Source organism: Pongo pygmaeus, chromosome 4 (assembly GCF_028885625.2).
Source record: "Pongo pygmaeus isolate AG05252 chromosome 4, NHGRI_mPonPyg2-v2.0_pri, whole genome shotgun sequence".
NCBI classification, from domain to species: Eukaryota; Metazoa; Chordata; class Mammalia; order Primates; family Hominidae; genus Pongo; species Pongo pygmaeus.
In genome coordinates, this window is record NC_072377.2 from 156,277,599 (window position 1) to 156,302,673 (window position 25,075).

General features: G+C 43.8%; 1 protein-coding gene across 5 annotated transcripts in view; it reads left to right on the forward strand.

Moving 5' to 3' along the window:
* The window catches only part of SLC36A1 (solute carrier family 36 member 1), a 221,512-nt gene that overhangs the window by 11,735 nt on the left and 184,702 nt on the right, over nucleotides 1–25,075 (forward strand). For 3 of the 5 annotated variants that reach the window (XM_063665614.1, XM_063665613.1, XM_054487478.2), the window contains exons 1-6: nucleotides 12,261–12,408; nucleotides 17,026–17,116; nucleotides 17,986–18,074; nucleotides 18,545–18,640; nucleotides 20,676–20,760; nucleotides 21,182–21,400. In XM_063665614.1, coding sequence (XP_063521684.1) covers nucleotides 12,266–12,408; nucleotides 17,026–17,116; nucleotides 17,986–18,074; nucleotides 18,545–18,640; nucleotides 20,676–20,760; nucleotides 21,182–21,400 — 723 coding nt within the window. In that variant the 5' untranslated portion in view covers nucleotides 12,261–12,265. Of the gene's footprint in view, nucleotides 1–6,049; nucleotides 6,124–12,260; nucleotides 12,409–17,025; nucleotides 17,117–17,534; nucleotides 17,594–17,985; nucleotides 18,075–18,544; nucleotides 18,641–20,675; nucleotides 20,761–21,181; nucleotides 21,401–25,075 lie in introns of those variants that run through there. The other 2 variants (XM_054487477.2, XM_054487479.2) reach the window with 2 other exon arrangements.

The following is a 25,075-nucleotide window of genomic DNA, read 5'->3' on the forward strand; positions in this document are numbered from 1 at the left end:
AGCATCATGGTGCAATGGACAGAACAGAGATGGGGGAATCAGGACATTTTGTCCTAGCTCTGCCGCTTACCTGGCAACCTTAAGTGACTCGTGTTTGGGTTTCTCAGTCTAGACAGTGATTGAATTGAATTCTTAAGGGCCCTTTCTGCTGTGATCTGGATGTTGTGCATCTTTCTAGGTTTTTTTGTTTGTTTGTTTGTTTTTTAATAGAGATGAGGTCTCACTATGCTGCCCAGGCTGATCTCAAACTTCTGGGCTCAAGTGATCCTCCCACCTTGGCCTCCCAAAGTATTGGGATTACAGGGGTGTGAGCCAGTGCCCCTGACCAGGGTCTGTTTGTTTTTTTATTCCGAGAGATTTTACCCGCTGTGTACACTGAGTATCAGCCTTGCAACAAGACTTAATCTGATTGTGTAGGAAGCAGTTTCCTCTGCTTATTTCCTCTGTTGCCACAAAATCCTCCTCCTCTTTCTTCCTATCTCTGTATTATGTCTAAGCTAAATACTGACAGCTGAAAATTATTTTTAACTGTCTGTTATTATTTTAAACATGATCAGGGCCCTCTTCTGACTCTTGTCTAGAGCCTCGTTTACACTAATTAACTTGCTTGTACATTTAGAACATGTTTTCTTTAAAGATGTTCTGAAGTCAAGTGGAAAGGGACAAACTTTGTGTTTGTCTGGGGATGGAGGCTACGTTCAGCAGAGGCTGTGCTGATAACAGCATTAAGCCTCTCCCTTTGTTTTCTGATTGTATCATTTATATTCGCCTGCTCTGAAGTCCTTGTTTTCCCTTTAAGGCATGTAGCTGTTCATTCAGCCTCCTCTTGTGGCAGTTCGAAGTGCTCAGAGTTGTCTCTTTTCCAAAGGTGGTGTAAGAAAAAGGGATTCCATTTATTTTATAATATTCTGGAGACTACAACTGGGAGCAATAGATGAAAGTGCCATAAGGGAAGGGTGTTTGGTAAGTGTTAAAAACTTTCAAAGAATTAGTGGTCTCCTGTATTAGAACACTGAGCACGGAGCTCCCTGTCACTGGAGGTAATCGTCTCTGGGCAATTACTTCGGGGATGTTGTAGATGAAATTAGGTTGTTGGGTAGAGGGTTGGACTAGACAAAGTTTTAAGTTTTCTTTCAACTCAAGAGTCTGTGACATTCTAGGACAGGACTTACTAGCATGTAGAGTGGATGGAGCAGATGTCCACTTACTAGCATGTGGGATGGATGGAGCCGATGTCCACTTACTAGCATGTAGAGTGGATGGAGCAGATGTCCACTTACTAGCATGTGGGATGGATGGAGCAGATGTCCACTTACTAGCATGTGGGATGGATGGAGCCGATGTCCACTTACTAGCATGTGGGATGGATGGAGCCGATGTCCACTTACTAGCATGTGGGATGGATGGAGCTGATGTCCACTTACTAGCACGTAGAGTGGATGGAGCCGATGTCCACTTACTGGCATGTAGAGTGGATGGAGCCGATGTCCACTTACTGGCATGTAGAGTGGATGGAGCAGATGTCCACTTACTAGCATGTAGAGTGGATGGAGCAGATGTCCACTTACTAGCATGTGGGATGGATGGAGCAGATGTCCACTTACTAGCATGTGGGATGGATGGAGCAGATGTCCACTTACTAGCATGTAGAGTGGATGGAGCCGATGTCCACTTACTAGCATGTAGAGTGGATGGAGCAGATGTCCACTTACTAGCACGTAAAGTGGATGGAGCAGATGTCCGCTTACTAGCATGTAGAGTGGATGGAGCAGATGTCCGCTTACTAGCATGTAAAGTGGATGGAGCAGATGTCTGCTTACTAGCATGTAAAGTGGATGGAGCAGATGTCCACTTACTAGCATGTAAAGTGGATGGAGCAGATGTCCGCTTACTAGCACGTAAAGTGGATGGAGCAGATGTCCGCTTACTAGCATGTAGAGTGGATGGAGCAGATGTCCGCTTACTAGCACGTAAAGTGGATGGAGCAGATGTCCACTTACTAGCATGTGGGATGGATGGAGCCGATGTCCACTTACTAGCACGTAGAGTGGATGGAGCCGATGTCCACTTACTAGCATGTAGAGTGGATGGAGCCGATGTCCACTTACTAGCATGTAGAGTGGATGGAGCAGATGTCCACTTACTAGCATGTAGAGTGGATGGAGCAGATGTCCACTTACTAGCATGTAGAGTGGATGGAGCAGATGTCCACTTACTAGCATGTAGAGTGGATGGAGCAGATGTCCACTTACTGGCATGTAGAGTGGATGGAGCAGATGTCCACTTACTAGCATGTGGGATGGATGGAGCCGATGTCCACTTACTAGCACGTAGAGTGGATGGAGCCGATGTCCACTTACTGGCATGTAGAGTGGATGGAGCCGATGTCCACTTACTGGCATGTAGAGTGGATGGAGCAGATGTCCACTTACTAGCATGTAGAGTGGATGGAGCAGATGTCCACTTACTAGCATGTGGGATGGATGGAGCCGATGTCCACTTACTAGCATGTAGAGTGGATGGAGCAGATGTCCACTTACTGGCATGTAGAGTGGATGGAGCAGATGTCCACTTACTAGCATGTGGGATGGATGGAGCCGATGTCCACTTACTAGCATGTGGGATGGATGGAGCCGATGTCCACTTACTAGCATGTGGGATGGATGGAGCCGATGTCCACTTACTAGCATGTGGGATGGATGGAGCCGATGTCCACTTACTGGGATGGATGGAGCCGATGTCCACTTACTAGCACGTAGAGTGGATGGAGCCGATGTCCACTTACTAGCACGTAGAGTGGATGGAGCCGATGTCCACTTACTGGCACGTAGAGTGGATGGAGCCGATGTCCACTTACTGGCACGTGGAGTGGATGGAGCCGATGTCCACTTACTAGCACGTAGAGTGGACGGAGCCGATGTCCACTTACTAGCACGTAAAGTGGACGGAGCCGATGTCCGCTTACTAGCACGTAGAGTGGACGGAGCAGATGTCCGCTTACTAGCACGTAGAGTGGACGGAGCCGATGTCCGCTTACTAGCACGTAGAGTGGACGGAGCCGATGTCCGCTTACTAGCACGTAGAGTGGACGGAGCCGATGTCCGCTTACTAGCGTGTAGAGTGGACGGAGCCGATGTCCGCTTACTAGCGTGTAGAGTGGACGGAGCAGATGTCCGCTTACTAGCGTGTAGAGTGGACGGAGCAGGTGTCCGCTTACTAGCGTGTAGAGTGGACGGAGCAGGTGTCCGCTTACTAGCGTGTAGAGTGGACGGAGCAGGTGTCCGCTTACTAGCGTGTAGAGTGGACGGAGCAGGTGTCCGCTTACTAGCGTGTAGAGTGGACGGAGCAGGTGTCCGCTTACTAGCGTGTAGAGTGGACGGAGCAGGTGTCCGCTTACTAGCGTGTAGAGTGGACGGAGCAGGTGTCCGCTTACTAGCGTGTAGAGTGGACGGAGCAGGTGTCCGCTTACTAGCGTGTAGAGTGGACGGAGCAGGTGTCCGCTTACTAGCGTGTAGAGTGGACGGAGCAGGTGTCCGCTTACTAGCGTGTAGAGTGGACGGAGCAGGTGTCCGCTTACTAGCGTGTAGAGTGGACGGAGCAGGTGTCCGCTTACTAGCGTGTAGAGTGGACGGAGCAGGTGTCCGCTTACTAGCGTGTAGAGTGGACGGAGCAGGTGTCCGCTTACTAGCGTGTAGAGTGGACGGAGCAGGTGTCCGCTTACTAGCGTGTAGAGTGGACGGAGCAGGTGTCCGCTTACTAGCGTGTAGAGTGGACGGAGCAGGTGTCCGCTTACTAGCGTGTAGAGTGGACGGAGCAGGTGTCCGCTTACTAGCGTGTAGAGTGGACGGAGCAGGTGTCCGCTTACTAGCGTGTAGAGTGGACGGAGCAGGTGTCCGCTTACTAGCGTGTAGAGTGGACGGAGCAGATGTCCGCTTACTAGCGTGTAGAGTGGACGGAGCAGATGTCCGCTTACTAGCGTGTAGAGTGGACGGAGCAGATGTCCGCTTACTAGCGTGTAGAGTGGACGGAGCAGATGTCCGCTTACTAGCGTGTAGAGTGGACGGAGCAGGTGTCCGCTTACTAGCGTGTAGAGTGGACGGAGCAGGTGTCCGCTTACTAGCGTGTAGAGTGGACGGAGCCGATGTCCGCTTACTAGCATGTGGGGTGGACGGAGCCGATGTCCACTTACTAGCATGTGGGATGGATGGAGCCGATGTCCACTTACTAGCATGTGGGATGGATAGAGTAGATGTCCACTTACTGGCATGTAGAGTGGATGGAGCAGATGTCCACTTACTGGCATGTAGAGTGGATGGAGCTGATGTCCAGTTTTGTGATTACTTTGTTTCTATTTATAACCTTGTCTCAGGTAACTATTCTCATGTTAAGTACTCCTGCTTTTTCTTTCTTTTTGTCACCACCACCTCCCCTCCAGTGAGTATCTCAGTGCTTTAAATGCTTGATATCTCTTCAAAGGTCAGATGAGTGAATAGTCTTCTGTTTCTGCTTTTCCTGGCCTGGTGCTGATAACCCCTTCCAAAGTGCATGACTGATTAACATTACTCACACCTAGGCCAGCTTTTCTTTTTCCCATAGAGGAACTCACATGGAATCTGTTTATTTCCATCCAGGCCTTCTCTTGTTTCCCATAGAAGAAGCTCTCACTGAGTCTGTTTACTTCCACCCAGGCCTTGGAAGAATCCTGTACCTCTCTCCTTTGGCCAGGCCTTACTGTAGTGAGCACATAAAGGTAGCCTCTACTTCATGGGCATGGGGGCCGATGGATGGGGCATTGTAAATAGGCTGAAATAGGAACCACACGGTGCTGCATTTGGGGTTGTCTCTTCTTTTATCCCCCAAAACATTTCTCTTGGAAGCCTTGACACCCAGGGCCAGTTCTTTTTTTACTCATTATTATTATTTATTTTATTTTATGATTATTATTTTTTTGGAGATGAGGTCTTATTATTTTGTCCAGGCTGGTCTTGAACTCCTGAGCTCAAGCAGTCCTCCCACCTTGGCCTCCCAAAGTGCCGGGATTACAGATGTGAGCCACCACGCTTGGCCCCAGAGCTAGTTCTTAATGACCATCTCTAGTAGGAAGAGCCCCTCTGTGCTTTCCTTTTCCATGAAGTTAGGAAATCTGTCTGTGGGTTACTGAGATGTTCATGTCATTTAGATCACCATCTCCAAGATAGGGACCTGGCTTCACAATCCAGAGTTTTAAATGGAGCCCATACTGCAGACTTTGTTTAGTGAACTTTCTCACTTCCTGTCCTTGAACTTCTATGTAGTAATAATCACAATTGCTACCATTAATGAGGGTTTATTATGTTCCAGACAACATATCTAACATTTATTTATTTTTTCCTCCTATCTTCATAATAATATTGTGATGTAGATGTTATTAATGACATCTTTCAGATGAGGAGACTGCGGCAAAGGGAGATGAATTAACTTGCTCAGAGTCACACTACCAGACTACAAATTCAGGTGCTTTTTATTATGCAGAATACCCCCTGCAGACCTAATCCTGCCCCAGGCTCTGAGGCCAGCTTTGTTCGCAGGGAGATTTTAAGGAGGGTATATAATTTAAGGTGTGGTAGAAGAACACTGGACTCGGGATGCTGGTTTGCTAGATTGTCATCTCAAATCTTTGATTACCTGGGGCCTGGATGAGTCAGCCTTTGTATGTGGACCCTGGTTTTCTGACCCCTAAGAAGGAAGCTGGAGCTTGATCTTCTCTAAAGCTATACCTGGCCCTAACATTTAGTGATCTTCATGGTTGTGAGTAAAAGTGTGCATGTTTGCCTGTTCAGCAGCTGCTTTGTGCAGAACCTGCTGAGGTCAGCAGCTGCCCTGTACCTGTTTTAGCATCAGACTCCTACAGGAAAAAGCTCAATTTATGGAATGTTCTGCTCTGGTAAGTTGGATGGAATTCTATCCGATGCTGTTTTAAAAACAAATTATGTAGAAGTCAAATCATTTTACTTCCCTCCCTGTAGACCACACATAGCAACACAGTCTGTGTCCTTGTTCATGTTTTTAGAATTCCATCGACAGAGAGGAGAAAATGCATCTGGGGAATTTGCTGCTGCTCTGAGTTCCAAAGTCCAAACCAATGTAATTGTTTCAGAATAATGGATGACACTTTTAGCTTGCAAACAAGTGGCACCAATGCATGAATTCTGGTAGGAGGTGAGGCCTAGGGTGTACCTATCATAATAAGATCATATATTTTTTGTAGTGCTTTATATAAATCTACCTATAATCAAGATTACCTAGGAAGCTAGTTAAAAATAAAATGCCTCGTGCCTGTAATCCCATCACTTTGGGAGGCTGAGACGGGTGGATCCCTTGAGGTCAAGAGTTTGAGACCAGCCTGGCCAACATGGAGAAACTCCGTCTCTACTAAAAACACAAAAACTTATCCAGGCATGGTGGTAGGCGCCTGTAATCCCAGCTACTCGGGAGGCTGAGGCAGGAGACTCGTTTGAACCCAGGAGGCGGAGGTTGCAGTGAGCCGAGATCACACCATTGCACTCCAGCCTGGGCAACAGAGGGAGACACCATCTCAAAAAAAAAGACAAAAACAACAACAGCAAAAAACATAGGCTGGGCATGGTGACTCACGCCTGTAATCCCAGCACTTTGGGAGGCCAAGGTGGGTGGACCACCTGAGGTCAGGAGCTTGACACCAGCCTGGCCAACATGATGAAACCCCGTCTCTACTAAAAATACAAAAAAATTAGCCAGGTGTGGTGGCACACGCCTGTAATCCCAACTACTCAGGAGGCTAAGGCAGGAGAATTGCTTGAACCTGGGAGGCGGAGGTTGCAGCGAGCCAAGATCGCACCACTGCACTCCAGCCTGGGCAACAAGAGTGAAACTCCGTCTCAAATAACTAAATTAAAATAAATAAATAAATAAAATGCTAAGGTGGAATCAAGTTGGGCCCAGAAATCTATTTTTTTTTCATTGAAGTATGTTTCATTCAACCCAATATATCCCAGATATTATCATTGCAATATATAATCAGTATAAAGATTATTAATTCATGGAATATTTCACAATTTTTTTGGTACCAGTTCATTGAAATCTAGTGTGTGCACATTTCAGTTTTACCCAAGTGTATTTCAAGTGTAAGATAGCTATTTATGGCTAGTGGTTACTATACTGGATGGTACAACTTTAGAATATGTTACCATCTATTGATCTTAATCCTCCTTTATTTTGAACAAACCCAGTCACTAAAAACTTGAAATTAGAATCCTGAAACTTTAGAAGTGAAAGTATACTTAGAAATCATCTAATGCAGTCTTCTCAATGCTGTATCAAAATAAGAAAACAACTTTGGGATTAGAATGACAGCCAGGTTATGTTCTCCTGAGTCCTGAATCCCATGCTGTTAAAATGGGAACATTAGCATTTGAATTTATTAGAAAAATTTCTGGCCTTGCCTTAAAAAAAAAAATCACTATAGAATTCCCCTTAAAATTGCCCACTTCTGGAAAATTTAACACATACAAATTTTTATTTTTAAAAATAGAATAAAATTTATTTTATTATAGAATAAATAAAATTTATTCTATTTTTAAAAATAAAAATTCAGTTTGCACATACATTTTCCTTATTGCATCCATTGCACAAAGTGATTCCACCTGCTCATTTTTAGTGCCAAGCTAAAAATGGCATATTTTGTAGATTGAAGGGCAACACTTGTCTATTTATACAGCTAAAACAATAGTTATATAAGGAAAAAGAAGGAAATGTTTTAAGGTTTGTACACTTAAATTTTTTTTTTTGGCCATCAAACTTGCAGACTTTTCTTACTCAGTTGCTCACTCTTCTGAGTCTAAATATCTAATGGAGATTTGGACTTTGTGTTCTGTTCACTGTCCTCAATAATCTGAAGGACAAGCTTGCCCTCAACTCTCACATAGTACAACCCTCATTTGGACAGTTAACAGGTACTATTAAAATCTCCCCATAGGGCGGGAACTGGCAATTGCAGCAATAGACTTGGCTATCAGATTTCATCAAAGGGAGCCCAAGGGCAGCGTGGCCATGGATGCCAGCACTCATGGCGACAGACAGAGAGCAGGAGGAGGAGGCCTTGGTTTCCAAAAAGAGCCGTAGAAAGAACTCCAGGGAGTGGCTCTGCCCACTGTCTGATGCTTGAATCCTTACATAACTGCTCTGAGAAAGGGCTTTTGCTTGGATTTTTTCAGGGATAAGGGAACAGGCTTTCTCCCAGAGTGATCTGTTCTATTTGGAGCAGATCTGTCTTTGATAGAAAGTTCTTCCTTACGCCTGGCAAAGAATCAGCCTTCTTGACTCCCACGTACTGATCCTAGCTCTGCCTGACCTTTGAGGCCCCAAGTAACAAGTCTAACCCATGTGACAGCTTTTAAAGACAGTTTTTGTACCCCTCAAGTTGCTAGGTGCAACCTTCTCAGTGCTTTCAACCATTCCTCATTTAGTTGGTTTCCTACCCCTCTTGATCCTAGTTCTGACCCCTGGATATACCACAGTTTGTCATTATCCCCTTTATAGCATGCTGCCTGGAAGAGAACACATTATCTGGCAATTCTGAGTTGTGTAACATTTACCCATGTGTAACATCTAGCATGCAGAGTGGATGGAGCAGATGTCCACTTACTGGCCTGTAGAGTGGATGGAGCCAATGTCCACTTACTAGCATGTGGGATGGATGGAGCCGATGTCTACCCATGATTCTCTCATGTCCTAATGCAGCCTGGAATTATGTTGGTTTATTTGGCATCTTGGATTATATTATTGCCTTCTGTTGAGCTTATCATCAACCAGAACTCCCAAGCAGAATTTTTTTTTTCTGTTTTCAATACGCATGCAGTTGCTTAGCCACATCTTCCATATCCTGCAGGCTTATCGGACCTTAAATCTATAGATTTCAGCTTCTTGTTGAGAGGTTTTCTTAGGAATATTCTGCTGTGGGTAACTTCAGTTTTTATACACAACATAAAGAAGCCTCTTTACAGTGTTTGAGATAAATTGAACATCTGTACCAAGTAGACAACAGAGAGGTTTCTCCGTTGCTAGGGAAGGATTGGGCAATTAATAAGTCCCTATATTCCATTCTTTCACCTTCAGTAATGTATAGGTGTCAACCTAAAGGAAGAAGCTGAGACACAAAATGCAATTTTGAACAGTTTACTTGAACTGTTTACTTGAACAAAGTGAGGACAGCTGCCCGGGACACACTTCCAAGTTGCCTGGGGGAGTGCTTCCTTCGGCCTTGTTACCACAGGTTCTTAAAGGCAAAAGCGAACAAGGAGAGGACTGATACAAAGTGACTTGATAGGAATTCTCATCAGTTTACAGAAATAGCATGGATTATTGATGGGCTGTACATTGTTGGACTGTAGGGTATGAGTTATGATGTCCAGTGTTAGCATTTTATGACTTAGTGGCGTCAGTTAGTCTAGAACCCACATAGCAAGTGGCTTCAAGAGGTAATTATTTAACTCAAGGGGGGAGTGACACATGACTGCTGTCACATTTTAATGCCTCTCTGGACCCGTAATTTAAAAGGATTCCTCAGATAAAAAGTTTCTTTTCTTTCTCACAAGATTCACTTGGAAGGTTCTATCTTCAGATGCTTTTGGTATATTGGAAGGGACTAGAAATTAGCAGCTTTTTCTTTTTTTCAGTAGAGGCAGGGTCTCACTATGGTGCCCAGGCTGGTCTTGAACTCCTGGGCCCAAGTGATCCTCCCACCTCAACCTCCCCAAATGCTGGGATTACAGGTGTGAGCCACTGCACTCAGCTGCTGTTTGCATAAATAATTATGTTCATTGACGCCTAGAATATTAGTGCTAGAGGGAGCCGAGAGACAGTTTATGCCCCATGCTTTTTGCACATTTGAAAATGGTTCACAGGTACTAAGCAAACTGTTGACAGAGGTAGACTTGGCGCCTGGGCCTCCTGACATACCTATAAACTGATTTACGAGCTTATGCCTGTATAGCAAGAGGTTTCAATGCTGGTATTAAGATACTTCAGAGATTTTTTTTTTTCTCCCAGCCCTCTAGTGAGTTTAATTGCCCCAGAGCTGGTTGGCGTCCTTGAATTCCTCTAGCTCATGAGTAAATGAAGCTCTCATAGATTTTTAGCCAAGTGGCTCTGGCAATGAAGCTAGGCAGGATCGTCTCTGGGATTTCCAGGTCCTTTGCTGGCATTTTGCCAGGTACTTCCCTTGGGAGATAGCTTGGAGGTCCTTCCTACATTGCAGTTGGTGAGAGAAAATGTGATCTCCCGTGGATCTCTCTGGTGCCAGGCTGGGGTGTTTCCAAAGGAGTCCCCTGGGACTGGAGCTAAGGGGAGCCTTCGGCGGAGCACCATCCTCTGGCAGGTGGTGCTGGGTGTCGGGGCAGGATGGGGTGCTGTGACAGCAGTTGGAGGTCCTGTCTCCTCTCAAGGTAGCTAAGATAGAGTGTCTAGGCTTAAGGTGGGCATCCAGCCACATGCCAGAGGACAGTCTCACGGGCAAGCAGCTGTGCCAGTCTGCCAAGTGTCATGAGGATTTTTGTCATTTTTTATATTAATGTACCCTTTTTTTGTCACTTGGTTCTTGAAGAGCAGGAAGTTGATTCTTTCACTGTGCTGTAATACTCTCTCATAGCAACTGGGACTCTATAGTGTGGTTGTTTTCAGATTCAGACAGGGGTCAGAAGATAACGTTTTCTGCTTGGTACTACCTAGCTGTTGCAAGGCAGGTTACTTCATCTTTTAGCATTGATTCTTCATCTTTAAAGTAAGGGGCTTAGAGTGACCTGTGAAATCTCATTTAGCAATGGTCTCTAGGATTCTAGGGGCCTACATCACTCCCAAAATGTGTCTTTATTGTGTATCTTTAAGAAGCCCTTGCTCTTCTCTTTTGTGTAGTATTAATAGTATTCCTGAGTAAATCCACCCAGGGGACACCACTCTCACCACCCTCCCAACACATTGAAAGGACAATTTTTTCTCTCACCATTTTAAAAATGAGCACATCTATAAAAATAAAAAGGAAGAAGAGTTGTGGACGGGAGATATTGAGACGAGGGCCAGGGTGAGCACCCTTCAGGTTCCTGGTCCTCCTCTGAGCTGCTTTCAGCTACCATTTCTCAGTACTTAGGTTGGCAGCAAGAAAGGAGTCCCAGGGTCAGGGTATAAGAGTTACTGGTGGCCTCCAGAGAGTATAGGATCAGCCTGTGGTCACAGCAGAGAGAAAGAGAACGGCATGTGTGGCTCTGGGATTTGGTGGGAGTTTCAGCAGAATTGGATGATCCAGAGGGGATTTCTGTTTTCTTTGTTTTTTTTTTTTGTTGTTGTTGTTTTGAGATGGAGTTTCGCTCTTGTCGCCCAGGCTGGAGTGCAATGGTGCGATCTCAGCTCACCACAACCTCTGCCTCCCGGTTTCAAGCGATTCTCCTGCCTCAGCCTCCCAAGTAGCTGGGATTACAGGCATGCACCACCACGCCTGGCTAATTTTGTATTTTTAGTAGAGACGGGGTTTCTCCATGTTAGTCAGGCTGGTCTTGAACTCCGGACCTCAGGTGATCCGCCCGCCTCGGCCTCCCAAAGTGCTGGCATTACAGGCGTGAGCCACCACACCCGGCCCAGAGAGGATTTCTTGAGTGAAATGTGTTCTCTATTGAAGGCAGAGGAAAAAGAGTATACAGTGAGAAATACCCAGATTTCCATCCCCCCAAGAGCTTGTACATATATATATATATATATATATATGTATGTATGTATGTATGTATGTATATGTATATACCTGTATATATGTACATACACGTGTATATACGTATATATGTATACACAATTGAACTATTGCACAAGCTCAGAGAAAGGAGTAGATAATCCTGACCTAAGGAATGGGGAATGCGGAATTCCAGGAAGCACTTCTCTTTCATTTTCCCCCACTCCTCTCAAGCGGTGCCTCACTTCTGCCTTGTCTAGTTGTACTCTGGAAAATTAAGAAATTTATGAGTGTAGCACCGAGTATACCAATGGGAAGGATGGGAGTCAGAAGTCAAGTGAACTCAGCCTGCCTCTGTGTACTTTGCACTTTTCCATTTCCCTTGGTACCAGGCACTTTCATACTTAATCCATAGTGCAGCTGTCACAGTTAGCAACTCTGGCAATGACAGCTTCTACCCCAGAGGCCACCCCAAACATGGAGCTAAAGACTCCAGCTGCGGGAGGTCTTAATGCTGGCCCTGTTCCCCCAGCTGCCATGTCCACGCAGAGACTTCGGAATGAAGACTACCATGACTACAGCTCCACGGACGTGAGCCCCGAGGAGAGCCCGTCGGAAGGCCTCAACAACCTCTCCTCCCCAGGTTCCTACCAGCGCTTTGGTCAAAGCAACAGCACAACGTGAGTAGCTGTTACCTTCTCCTCTCCTAGGTGGGATTCGTGTTCCTAAGCCTCCCTTGGACTTATTTTTCCCCCCAATTTCATCAGTCCTCCACTTTACAGATGAAGGTCAGCAGTGAAGAGATTGGGCAAGTGACTGCGCTGAGATTTGCCTTCCTGGGCTGCCACTCTCTAGGCAGTTTCTTATTCTTTGTTCCTTTCAGCTGTGTTGGCCCCCCAAGGCTGGTGCCAAGTGAGAGCTTGGACTTAAGAAAAGCTTCTACAGAGGACATTCTTTTAATTTAAAACTGTGTCATCTGTGCTAGAACCCCAAATAATCTCCAAGCATAATCGGAAGCTTCCTTTGCAAAGTCTCCCCCCGACTTCTGACCCATCACCAAATCAGTATTCATTTGACTGAAGAAGTCGGAAGAGAGAAGAATTAACTTCTGCACTTAAAAAATTCGGGGTTGGTAGGAAAGGAAAGATAGACTTTGCATTCTCCAAAGAGGGCTTATGTCTTGTCTCCAGAAACTGGAACCCCAGACTCATTTGGGCTGAGTTTGGCCCTCTTCAGGTCTCACTTTCCCCAAATGTAAGGAAAAATTGAGGACTCCACTGCGAAGCTATGCTGGCTGTGTGGGGCTCACCACTTGAATTAGAAAATTCAGAGGAAGTTTTGCTACTCCATTGAGTTTCCCAGCTACTCCTGATCTCAGCAGACCTCTGACTTTTCTCTGTGTCCCAGCATCTCAGCTTTTGTAGTCCTGTTTATTCCTCAAGCTTAGCTATTACCTTTTCTGTGTTTCCTTGTGGACTGAGTGTGACTTACTGAGAGATCCTTCATGTCCTAGACTTATGCTATTCCTGATGACTGCCCAAGTGGACCATGGAAGCTTCTCCTGGGGCTCATCACTGGAGAAGCTCCCTCTGCCTGCACTGCCTGCTGGTACAGGGCATTTTCTCTTGCGAACTGGGGTGGAACTAGAAGATGTGGTCTGTCCACATTCCCGGCCCATCACCACCACTAGCTGATTTCTGTGCCTCAGGCTGGAAGTACTCAACCAGTCCTCTAAGATTCTGTTTCTGTAGCTTATTTCTCAGGGGTATGCTTTTGTAGATTCCCCATTAGCCTGCAGTGGGAGTTAGCTGGTGGTAGATTGCTTAGAGCACAGCTGGCAGCAGTGTGGATCACCCTGCCCCTCTTTCCTCCAACCTTATCAGCATTGGCAGCCCCCGTGCAGAAGCATCTCCACACACAGCCAATGGCATGTGATGGCTTCCCTTCAGAGGTCATGCTCGTTATTGTAAGATACTTCTAAGCTTCCCTCTCTGTAGTTTCCTTTGCAGTTTTTGCTCCTTTTTAATCTCAGATATCAACTTGTCTAAGCAATATTTAGCAGATGAGGTCTGGATTTTTATGTTTATAGAGACATCTCTGAAGCTCAAAACCTACCAACTAGCAACTTTAGGATAGTAGCTCATAAGTTTTGGACAAAATTGTGTCCTTGTTTCTTGCAAATCCAACAAATCAGAAGATACCTTCCTCGGGCTTGTATTGTGACATTTTCCAGGGTATACTTTGTTCCGAGGTTCCCTTCCTGCCTGGATGTTGTGATACAGTGTAGGTGACCAGGAAAGCCCATCTGTAGTTGATGGCAGGTATTACAGTCCCATCACAGGTGATACAAGATAAAGTAATTTGCTGGGGCTTAGAGGACTGGTTGAGTACTTCCAGCCTGGGGCATAGGATCCATGCAAGGATTTACGTAGAAAACATGCCAGGTATGATTAAGGTAGAGGTTGATTTGGAGGACCTTCTTAACCTAAATTAATCTTTGAGTATGTCGGAAGTGTTAGGGACAAGTTTTTGAGCTGGGTTCCTGTTACATTTCTGCTTTGCCCCACCCTTTTATCTAGTTTGCCAAGGAACAAAATACATGGAAGTACTTCTACACCTACTGCACATATGCATGCACACACCTGGCTCTTCTAGAAGTCAGGGGCTCAGCAAAAACCCCTAGTTAGGGGATGCAAATAGGAACCCCAAACACTTCCATGAGTTTCGTGAGTTATTTCCTTTTATTCTTTTGAGACAGGGTCTTTCTCTGTTGTCCAGGCTGGAGTGCAGTGGCACAATCATGGCTCACTGCAACCTCCATCTCCTGGGCTCAAGTGATCCTCCCACCTTAGTTTCCTAAGTAGCTGGGACTACAGGCATGCACCTGGCTACTTTTTGTATTTTTTTTTTTTTTTTTTTTGTAGAGATAGGGTTTTGCTATGTTGCCTACTTAGTCTTAAACACCTGGGCTCAAATGATCCGCCTGCCTCGGCCTCCCAAAGTGCTTGGATTATAGGCGTGAGCACCATGCCCGACCTGTGAGTTATTTCTTAGTGTGTTCAGTGAGGTTATTTACTAACACTTGATGTTATCAAGCTATTGACTGCTTCGAAGACAGCCTCATTTTATGCTGTTGGGCAAATTTTTCTTCTTATTGCCCCTCTGAGTTCCATTATACATATCAAGCCTCCGTGCTTCTTCCCCATGCAAACTGAAACCAGCAGACTGAAACTGGCTCTCTAAAGGTGAGCTGGAGTAGTCATTTGCAAAATGTGGTCTGCACGCTTTGTGGGCTTCCCAAGACCATTTCAAGAAGTCTATGAGGCCAAAACTCTCTTCATAATAATACTAAGATGTTATCTGCTTTTTCACTTGTGGATATTTACACTTATAATGTAGAAGCAATGGTGGGTAAAATTGCACTGTAGAACGAATCAAGGCAGTGGCACCAAATTATACTAGTTGTCATTGTATTTTTCACTGCCACACATGCGCAAAGAAAAAAGCCCTTTGCACTTAAGAATGTCTTTGATGAAACAGTAGGATTACTAATATTTAAAAATTTGAGACCCTTCAGTATAGGTCTTTAATATTCTGTGTGGCAAAATGGGAAGCATGCATGAAGTACTTCTACAAGTACCAAAATATGTTACTTGTCTTAAGGCAAAGACCTCGAGTGATTATATGAGTTGTCAACCAAACTTGCTGCTTTTTTTTTTTTTCATAGAACTAGAAAGAACAGCTAACAAACTGTAAGTCATTCAGACCCGAGTACTTGTAAGACATTTTCTTGAAAATGAAAGAAATCAGCCCATCACCTCAAGGAAAACAATAGACAATACATACCTGTTGCCCAGAATAAAATTCAAGCTTTCAAGCAAAATTAGGAAGAAAAACCAACTTGTATCCAGTGCCATGAGCTTGATAGCCCCTCCACTTGAAGACTTTTCTGATGAGATTAGTGGTGATATTAACAACTGTGACTTTTTGATATTATTAATATACAATGAAGATGTTAGCATTTGGAAGATCTGTATAAACTCAACCAAAGTATGATGTTAGGAATTCTGCATGGGTAAAAGATCCATTGAAAGAGCAAGATCACCAATGGATTTTTTTTTTTTTTTTGAGACTGTCTTGCTCTGTCACCCAGGCTGGAGTGCAGTGGCACAATCTTGGCTCACTGCAACCTCTGCCTCCCGGGTTCAAGCGATTCTTCTGCCTCAGCCTCACGAGTTGCTGGGATTACAGGTGCCTGCCACCACGCCCATCTAATTTTTGCATTTTTAGTAGAGACGGGGTTTCACCGTGTTGGCCAGGATGGTCTCAATCTCTTGACCTCGTGATCTGCCCGCCTTGGCCTCCCAAAGTGCTGGGATTACAGGCATGAGCCACCGCACCTGGCCTGACTTTTTTTTTTTTTTTAATACTAAGTGTATCAGGGACTTCTGGCCTCTTATGGTATGGTGTGACTTTTATGCTGTTCACTTAGTATCTTTCTGTTACAGGGTTTGGGGCTTCTGTTGTTTTTGTTTTTGTTTTTAATTTCCTCTGTTCTCTTACCAGTGTTTGTCCGTCATTGTTTGGTTTGTCATCCTCTGTTGCAGTTTTGGGATCTGAGTCTTTTGTTTTTTTTGAGATGGAGTCTCCCTCTATTGCCTAGGCTGGAGTACAGTGGCACGATCTTAACTCAATGCAACCTCTGCCTCCCGGGTTCAAGCGATTCTCCTACCTTAACCTCCTGAGAAGCTGGGATTACAGGCGCATGCCGCTATGCCTGGCTAATTTCTGTATTTTTAGTAGAGATGGGGTTTCGCCTTGTTGGCCAGGCTGGTCTTGAACTCCTGACCTCAGGTGATCCACCGCTTCGGCCTCCCAAAGTAGTGGGATTATAGGCATAAGCCACTGTGCCCAGCTAGGTCTGAGCCTTTATAGTGGTCAGTTCAGTGGTTAGAACCAGACCCAAATACACTTGGAAAGGATAGAGTGTCTGAAGAGAGTTGGAGCACCCCTCTGGTCTAATCTCTGAGAAAAGGGATTCTCAGAAATGTCACAGAGAGTGGAGACTTACAGCACAGTGGATAAGAGGGGGAGCTCTGGAGTCAGACTGCCCAGATTTGAATCCTGCCCCAGCCCTTTACTAGGTATGTGACCTTGAGCAAACTGCTTCATCATCTATAAGATAAAATCTTACAGGGTTGCTGTGGAAATAAAATAAGATAATGCATATAAGCACTGAGATCCTAATAAAAGTTAACGGTCATGGTTATCATTTCCTTGGCTGTCTTCCACTTCAGATGGTTCCAGACCTTGATCCACCTGTTAAAGGGCAACATTGGCACAGGACTCCTGGGACTCCCTCTGGCGGTGAAAAATGCAGGCATCGTGGTAAGGGTCTGCATCAGCGGAGGGGAGTGGTGACAAATTTTAGGAGATAGCTTTTTGTTGTTGTTAAAATGTACTTGCTTTAAAACATTTTAAATAGAGAAGCATTTTTTAAAAATCAATTGACAAAAAGCAGAATTCAGACATTCATTCACTTAAAGATATTTATTGAGAGTGTTCTGTGTGTTAGGCACTGTTCTAAGCTCTTAGAATACATTAGTGAATTAAATATTCCTGCCCTCATGGAGCTTACTTCATGGTGGAGAGGATGTACTGAGATGGCTCGAGCAGTTTCTGTCAATAATATGAACTAATGAGTTAGTTACAGATGTCTGCCCATTTTCTACACGGTCCCCCATGCCCTGTTCCTAAATGGCCAAGTGCAAGAATCTTACGTCTTCTTTTTGTGATTTACCTCCAGTTGACTGCCTGCCCAAAGCCATTCTGGTTTCTTTTGGAGTTGAAGAGAGGCTCAGAGATGTGGGTTGCCCTTAGCTAAGCGCAGTCTTTCTTGATCTGGCATTGCTGTAAAGATAACTTACTCGTCTCACCTCACATCCCTTAGCCCAGCTCTTCCCACAGTCACAGGAGCCTTCTATTCTGCTGACGTGCACCGGTCTCAGAACAGACTTATCTTATGTCCTTCTCCACATGACTAAATCTCTCGAAAATGTGCTAAAGTTCAGATAACGCCCATCTCACAGAGCTAATCTCCATGATCACATCTCTCTCTCTAATGCTGGGCCCAAAGTTTTGTCACTGAAAAGTGCCTTAGTAGCTTTTTAATCCTTTGCGAACTGAGTATCCACTGGGTTCCCTCCTAATTCTACCTACTTTTCTCTCTCTCTTTTGCCTGCAATATCTGTCCCCAGATGGGTCCCATCAGCCTGCTGATCATAGGCATCGTGGCCGTGCACTGCATGGGTATCCTGGTGAAATGTGCTCACCACTTCTGCCGCAGGTGAGAGCCCTCTGAGCCACCTCTCAAGTGACAGATTGTTCTTTTGGGTTCTGTTATCAACCTGAAAATGAGCACTCATGCAGACCACTCTCAATTCTTTACACTGGCTGGAGGTAGCAGCTTATGATTGCAGCGTTTTCCTTTCCCTGGTTACTTTTGTGTTCTTTTCTGGCTCATTATCATCTGTTAAATTTACTTATGCCCAGTGGATACTACATTCTAATTTCATGGGCGTTGTAATGTTTACCCCGTTGAAATTATTCTACCAGATGGTTGTTAATTATAATAAAAGTAACCATCCTGTCGACTGAATACTTCTGATTTTTGAAAGCACGAGATACAGGACTCAGAGTGGTACCTCCAGGGTGACAGATGGGAACTGGCCCAGGTCTCAGTGGCTCCATTTGTTCTGTCATTGTCATTGTCTAATCCATGTGCTCTGCCCTTCCTCTTCCCTCCTCCTCTTCCAGGCTGAATAAATCCTTTGTGGATTATGGTGATACTGTGATGTATGGACTAGAATCCAGCCCCTGCTCCTGGCTCCGGAACCACGCACACTGGGGAAGGTAACTGATTTCCTCCTTCCTTTCAACTGTGGCCTCCCAGTGTGAGGTCTTCAGATGGGGAGGTGCAACGTGGGAGACAGTGTAAAGCGTGGAAGGGGTGCTGTTTGGGTCAGTTGCCTTGGGCTGTGGCTCAGCTCCGCTGGTAGTAAGCTCTGTGACCTGGGGCTGGGCAACCCCTTTTTTCCTTGGGTTTCAGTTTTCTCATCAGGAAAGCATGGGGCCTGCCCTGAATGGTCTCTAGAGCCGTTCCAGCTTTGGCAGTCTATGACCAGTGATTGTTTTTGATTCACTCATTTGTTCAACAAATGTATTTAAGCACTATCTTATAAATGGAACAAAACAGTTCTAGGTAAGAAGGGAAGATTTCCTGAAGTAAATTATGTGGTTCCTACCCTCCAGAGGCTTGTAGTCTGTGTAAGGAAAAAGATATGTGGGAAGAGAAGCCGGGGAACAAGATAAGAGACCAGTAGTGGGAGACACCCGTAAGAAGAAAGTGTCATGAGCTAGGAGTACATCCTCCGTGCTCAGAGAGGGAGGAGCTTTAAAGATTCTCTTGTTGGCTGTGCCAAGTGAGAAACGCACATGAGAGCTGGGAGCAGAGAAGGCTTCAGGAGAAGGTGAGATAAACTAGAGCAGGGTATGCAGATGAGTTTGGAGGTGGGAAGTATTTGCAAATTTCTCCTTATGGTAACTTTTAGATGTTTGGAGGGAAATATTATGTTTGTTTTCTATATTTAAATGTAGGAAATTGATACTATCAAGGGCTAAAAATTCGTTAAAAAAAAGAACCACATTAAAACTATGTTCTCTAGAAAAGTTCCTTTTTGTGGTCATAGAGGAAACTTACCTTCATTCATAGTCACCTTTATCCTGTGATGCAGATTATATAGTTCTTTTGGCCAAATTATTTTCTGTAACTGGGAGAAGCTAGATTGCCAAGTGACCACCATGAGTTGGGTGGTTGTTAATTCTTCCTTCCATTCATTCTTACTACTTCCTTTCTTCCTCCCTCCTTCCCTCCTTTCCTTCCTTCCTTTTAATAAAATGTGTGCTATTTTAATGTGTGCTTATAGTAAAAACTTTGTTTTGATCAAGATAGGAGATAAAGTAAAAAGCAAAAGAAAATTTTGGTCACAGTTGCATGGGTAGCCTTTTGGAATTTGCTGTATAAGTAGAAATGTACACATGTTCTTAAAGTTTTTTGCACAGATCGACCATACTATGTATACTGTTTGGAAACTTGCTTTTTCCCCTTAAACGTCTGAGACGTTTTCCTCTATCAGCACATAGAGATTTAACACATTCTTTTTAACTGCTGTGTAATGTTCCATTTAAGAACGGTCTATAATTTAATCACTCTCCTTTTGATGATCCTTTAGGTCGTTAACAGCTGCTATTGTTCAACCAGCAGTCTGTTTTTGGTACATCAGTTTCTGTTTCTGTGTCCTTAATGTGGGACTTGGTTGGTTCTTGTATCCAAGTTGTAGAGACAGTGAAGGGGACTACTTCCTGGTGTTTTATGTCAAGGGCTCCCTGTAACTTTAACAAAAAAGTGTGAGATGGGATAGGTGGGCAGATGTGTAGAGAGGAGGCTAAGAGGCTGGGCAGTGGTCAGTAGTGTCTGTGCATGTGTCTGACCTCATGCAGCATTCCAGACGAGACGCCAGGAAGGGGACGTTGGAAACCACGCAGATAGCATCTCCCTCACCTTCTTCCCAAAGCCCCAGACCAGTGGCACCTAGCATGGTTTCTTCTCCTGCCAGGGCATGCTCGTTCTTGTCACTGCCAGGAAGGGTCTGTGATGGCTTGGGGAAAAGCACTGTTAAAAAAACACTTAATGGGTACAATGTACACTGTTTGGGTGATGGTTACACTAAATGCCCAGACGCTACCACTATGCAGTATATCCATTTAACAAAACAGCACTTGTACTCCCTAAATCTATTAAAAAACAAAAACAAAAAACACCTCCCCTTCTGGGAGCATTGCATTTGTATTGTAACACTCTTTGTATTCCTTCCTTCCCCATCTCCAGACGTGTTGTGGACTTCTTCCTGATTGTCACCCAGCTGGGATTCTGCTGTGTCTATTTTGTGTTTCTGGCTGACAACTTTAAACAGGTAAGCACCTGGTTAAAAAAGAAAAAAAAAAAAAAACAGAGAGAGAATGGCAAAAGATTATTGAAATTTTTGTTTAGGATTTTTTCCAAACCAGCTTTTGTCAACAAAAGAGTGAAAGTTTTCATATTTTACATAGAACTACGTCTTCTATTTGATTCCCATGGAAAGAGCTCCGGCATAGAGAAACCGCCATATGTCTTGTCCACCCTCCTGTCCTAGGTACATATGATCAAACCTAGCTCAGACAATTGGGTTGCTGATGATAGTCGTGAAGATCTCTAAAGATGGCTCACTGGCCACAGATTCTAAAAGGCCTTGTTCACACACTTGAGCCTTTCCTCAGGAACCTCTTCCAGCAGAGGATCCACTGGCCTCTGTTGTTTGAGAGGTGTTTCCGTTTTCTTCCTTCCCCTCATTCTAGGTGATAGAAGCGGCCAACGGGACCACCAATAACTGCCACAACAATGAGACGGTGATTCTGACGCCCACCATGGACTCCCGACTCTACATGCTCTCCTTCCTGCCCTTCCTGGTGCTGCTGGTTTTCATCAGGAACCTCCGAGCCCTGTCTGTCTTCTCCCTGTTGGCCAACATCACCATGCTGGTCAGCTTGGTCATGATCTACCAGTTCATTGTTCAGGTACATGCCTAGGCCCTCCCTTATCATCTTGATTCAATATTTTAAAAAAGCCAGGTGTGGTGGTTCACACCTGTAATCCCAGCACTTTGGGAGGTCAGGGCGGGTGGATCACCCGACGTCAGGAGTTTGAGACCAGCCTGGCCATCATGGTGAAACCTGTCTCTACTACTAAAAATACAAAAATTAGGCGTGGTGGTGTGGGCCTAATCTCAGCTACTTGGGAGGCTGAGGCAGGAGAATTGCTTGAACCTGGGAGGCGGAGGTTGCAGTGAGCCGAGATCATGCTATTGCACTCTGGCCTGGGCAACAGAGCAAGACTCTGTCTCAAAAAAAAAAAAAAAAAGTGTATATATATATATATTTACATATGTATGTGTATATATATATATTTACATATATATGTATATATTATTATATTTTACGTATATATAATTACATGTATATTTTACATATGTATATGTAATATATATTATAATATATATATTACATATATATATGTAAGTGGATTGTAAATAGTTATATGTTATACTACTGGTATATCTAGATTAGAGCTTCTTATCTTGGGCCCTGTTGACATTTTGGGATGGATAATTCTTTGCTATGGGGCTGTCCTGTGCATTGTGGAATGTTTAGCAGCATCTCTGGTCTCTACTCATTAGGTACCAGTAGCAATCCCTCCATGAGTTATGACAACCAAAAATGTCTCCAGACATTGCCAAACCTTCCTGGGGGGCAAAATCGCCCCCCCACCCAGGGAGCACTGGTTTAGACTTTTTTCAATTAGATGGTTAATTCATGATCATTGTATACAGTTGGAAAATATTAAGATTAAAATAAAAAATAATTTTTCTAACCTGTATTTAGATAAGTAATTCCTTATCAACTCCAGTTAATTTTTATTTGTCAAAATTATAAATTCACTTCTTCCCTGCCCTCACTCAGCCCATGCAGGCAAGTCTGTGGGGTGGCATGGGAGAGAACATCTGTATACAGATGGGTAGAAAATCAGGCTGAAAAAAATGTGCCCTTTAAAACTATGACTGTTTGTGAAAATGAGAATGCATTTTCTAAGGCTTGAGAAAAGGAAAAAAAGTAAAAGCGGGTAAATAAAAGCATAACTTAAAAAAAAAATACTTAAATTCAGTTCCCCAAATAATTCATCAGTACGTATTCATTAAAATGCAGACAACACAAATACCTCTTGAATACCACATCCCCACCCTGAGTCTTCTCTCAGGGACCCGCTGTATGTGATTGGTCTGTCTCGTTCTAGATCCTGTGAATGGATTTACAGCCCATGTAAGTATATTGAGAAATACATTGAAATATATTTTGTTTTCGTTTTTAAAACATAATTTTTTGAAGTTACATGTTCATCTACCTTGCTTTTTTCCACCTTAAAAATGCCTTAGCGAGCCTTCCAGGTTAGTATTCCTGGCTCTACCTTGTTGTTGTTAGTTGTCACATTGTATCACAGCGAAGAGATTTGCTGCCGTTTATTTAACCAGTCCCCCACTCAGTGGCTCTCAGGTCATGGATAATTTTTAGTATTAGTTCAGTATTAAGACAGTGAGATGTTCTTACACATTCCTTTTTGTGGACTTGTATAAATACTTCTTTAAGATATTTGTCTAGATGTGTAATTGCTGAAGAGTGTGCACTTTTGAATTTTTTTTATGTTACCAAGTTGTTTTTGCAAAAGCTATTTCCTAATTTCATAGAGACTCCCTTCGGCAGTATTTAAGTACCCATTTTTCCACCTTACTAATACTGGATGTATTAGTATTATTTATATTAGTATTCTTTATATATATATATGATATATGAGTATTTATATATAGTATAATTATATTAGTATTATTTTGGTCAGTCTGACAGGTGAATATTATCTCATTTTCATACAGTCTGCTTAACAGTGACCCAGTCACCCACTGATATAGTTTCCAGGAAGACAGTGGCTCATAAAAAGCAGGACTTCTTGTGCTAAGCAAATGACATTATCAATTTAGATTAACATTTTGCTCTGTGAGTATTGACTGTTTTTTCATCACGATAAGTCAGATGAGTGGCAGATATTGACTCTTCTGCAGAACTATTTTTTTAAACATAAAATAAATAGTTCTTCACGTCCCTTTTTTATGAGACTGGAAGGAGGGCCTGTGAATGCACTATAGACCATTTCCATTACCAAACAAGGAAGGGTAAATATTTACCCATGATTTCATGTTGCAATTAGAACTCTCAAGAGCACCTAGGATATACTCCAGTGTACACTAAAGATGGGTGAGGCCACCCCCCATAGACAGACACACCTGCTGCATTTACTTTTAAATCATTGCAGGTAGTTGGGCTGTGGTGGTTGCCATGATCAGAGGGCTGGCATAAGAATTTGGGTTCTTGTAGCGTCTCAGTCCCAACCAACTGGTAGTATCCATCCAGAGTGATGTCTATGCATAGTACAACCAGGACACAGAGCAATGTCTGCATAAGGGCAGCCCTGCTGATTTCTTGAGAGCAATTCCGAGTCTTCCTCTGGGCTTAGCCAGAAGTTGTGCTGTGATCAAATAGTGCTGTCTGCCCAGAGTACAGCATGGGGGAAGAGGTTTGGCTGTGTTTTGACGTAGTCACTGCCCATAGTGTTGTAATTGCTTCATTTTGATGTGTCATACAGCTAAAGATGCTCTCTCTAGGTCATTTTTGTTGCTACTGCCTCTGCTGCTTGTTACTACTGTTCTGTTTTGGCATTTTGCCCCACTTACCATGAGGATTCCCCTACTGTTCAATGTTTCTGAATTGTTTCCCTAATCCTAAGCATGTACATGACTGTTCCTCTTGCCCCTCGTGCACGTGCCATTGTAGGTAGCAGACCAAGGTCTTCCACAGAGAGCAGGTTCCTCTCTGTCTTCAGCATGTGGAGTCTCAAATGGAACAGTTCTGGGCAGAGTGCTTTGCACAGAGGGGGCTCCCAATAAATGTTTTATCACTGCATATCGTTGCTTCTGAGATGTATTTTTTCATAGTTATAACGGTTTCAGGATTGCAAGAGTACATCTCACAATCCATGTGTACCTTTAACAGCATTTTCTCAAAATACTGTTATTATTATAATTGCTAATATGGTAAGACCTCACTTAATATCATTGGTACGTTCTTAGAAACTGCAATACATTAAATGTATGTATAGCGAAATCAGTTTTTTTCTCATCAATGTTATAACAAAACAGCATTGAAGGAAGTGACTGTACATCATTTCACTTAAAGTCTCAGTTTCCAAGAACCTATTGACGACAAGGGAGGACTTACTGTGTTGTAGAATTGAGCAGATATGTTGAGAACGAGCTGATTTTAACATGTATGTTTCTTTATAAATTAAACTTTTCTCATTTAGTTGGTTGGGTCAGTAGCAATCAGTAAGTATGTAGAATAATGCACTTCTTCTGCTGGCCTCATTCCCACAATATCCCCACATATGGATTGTGAAATTCCCAGTCTGATACTTGAATCTGATCTGATGTATGAATAAGAGCAGGAGTCATTCACTAACCAACAGATAGCACCTGTTTCCAATAACTTAGGTTACATTTGTGACTCAGGAATAATTACAGGGCACTCTTGCTCTCAAGTTCGATTGTAGAGGAAAAATACCTATTACCCTGTCTTCATTCCAGGTATTGA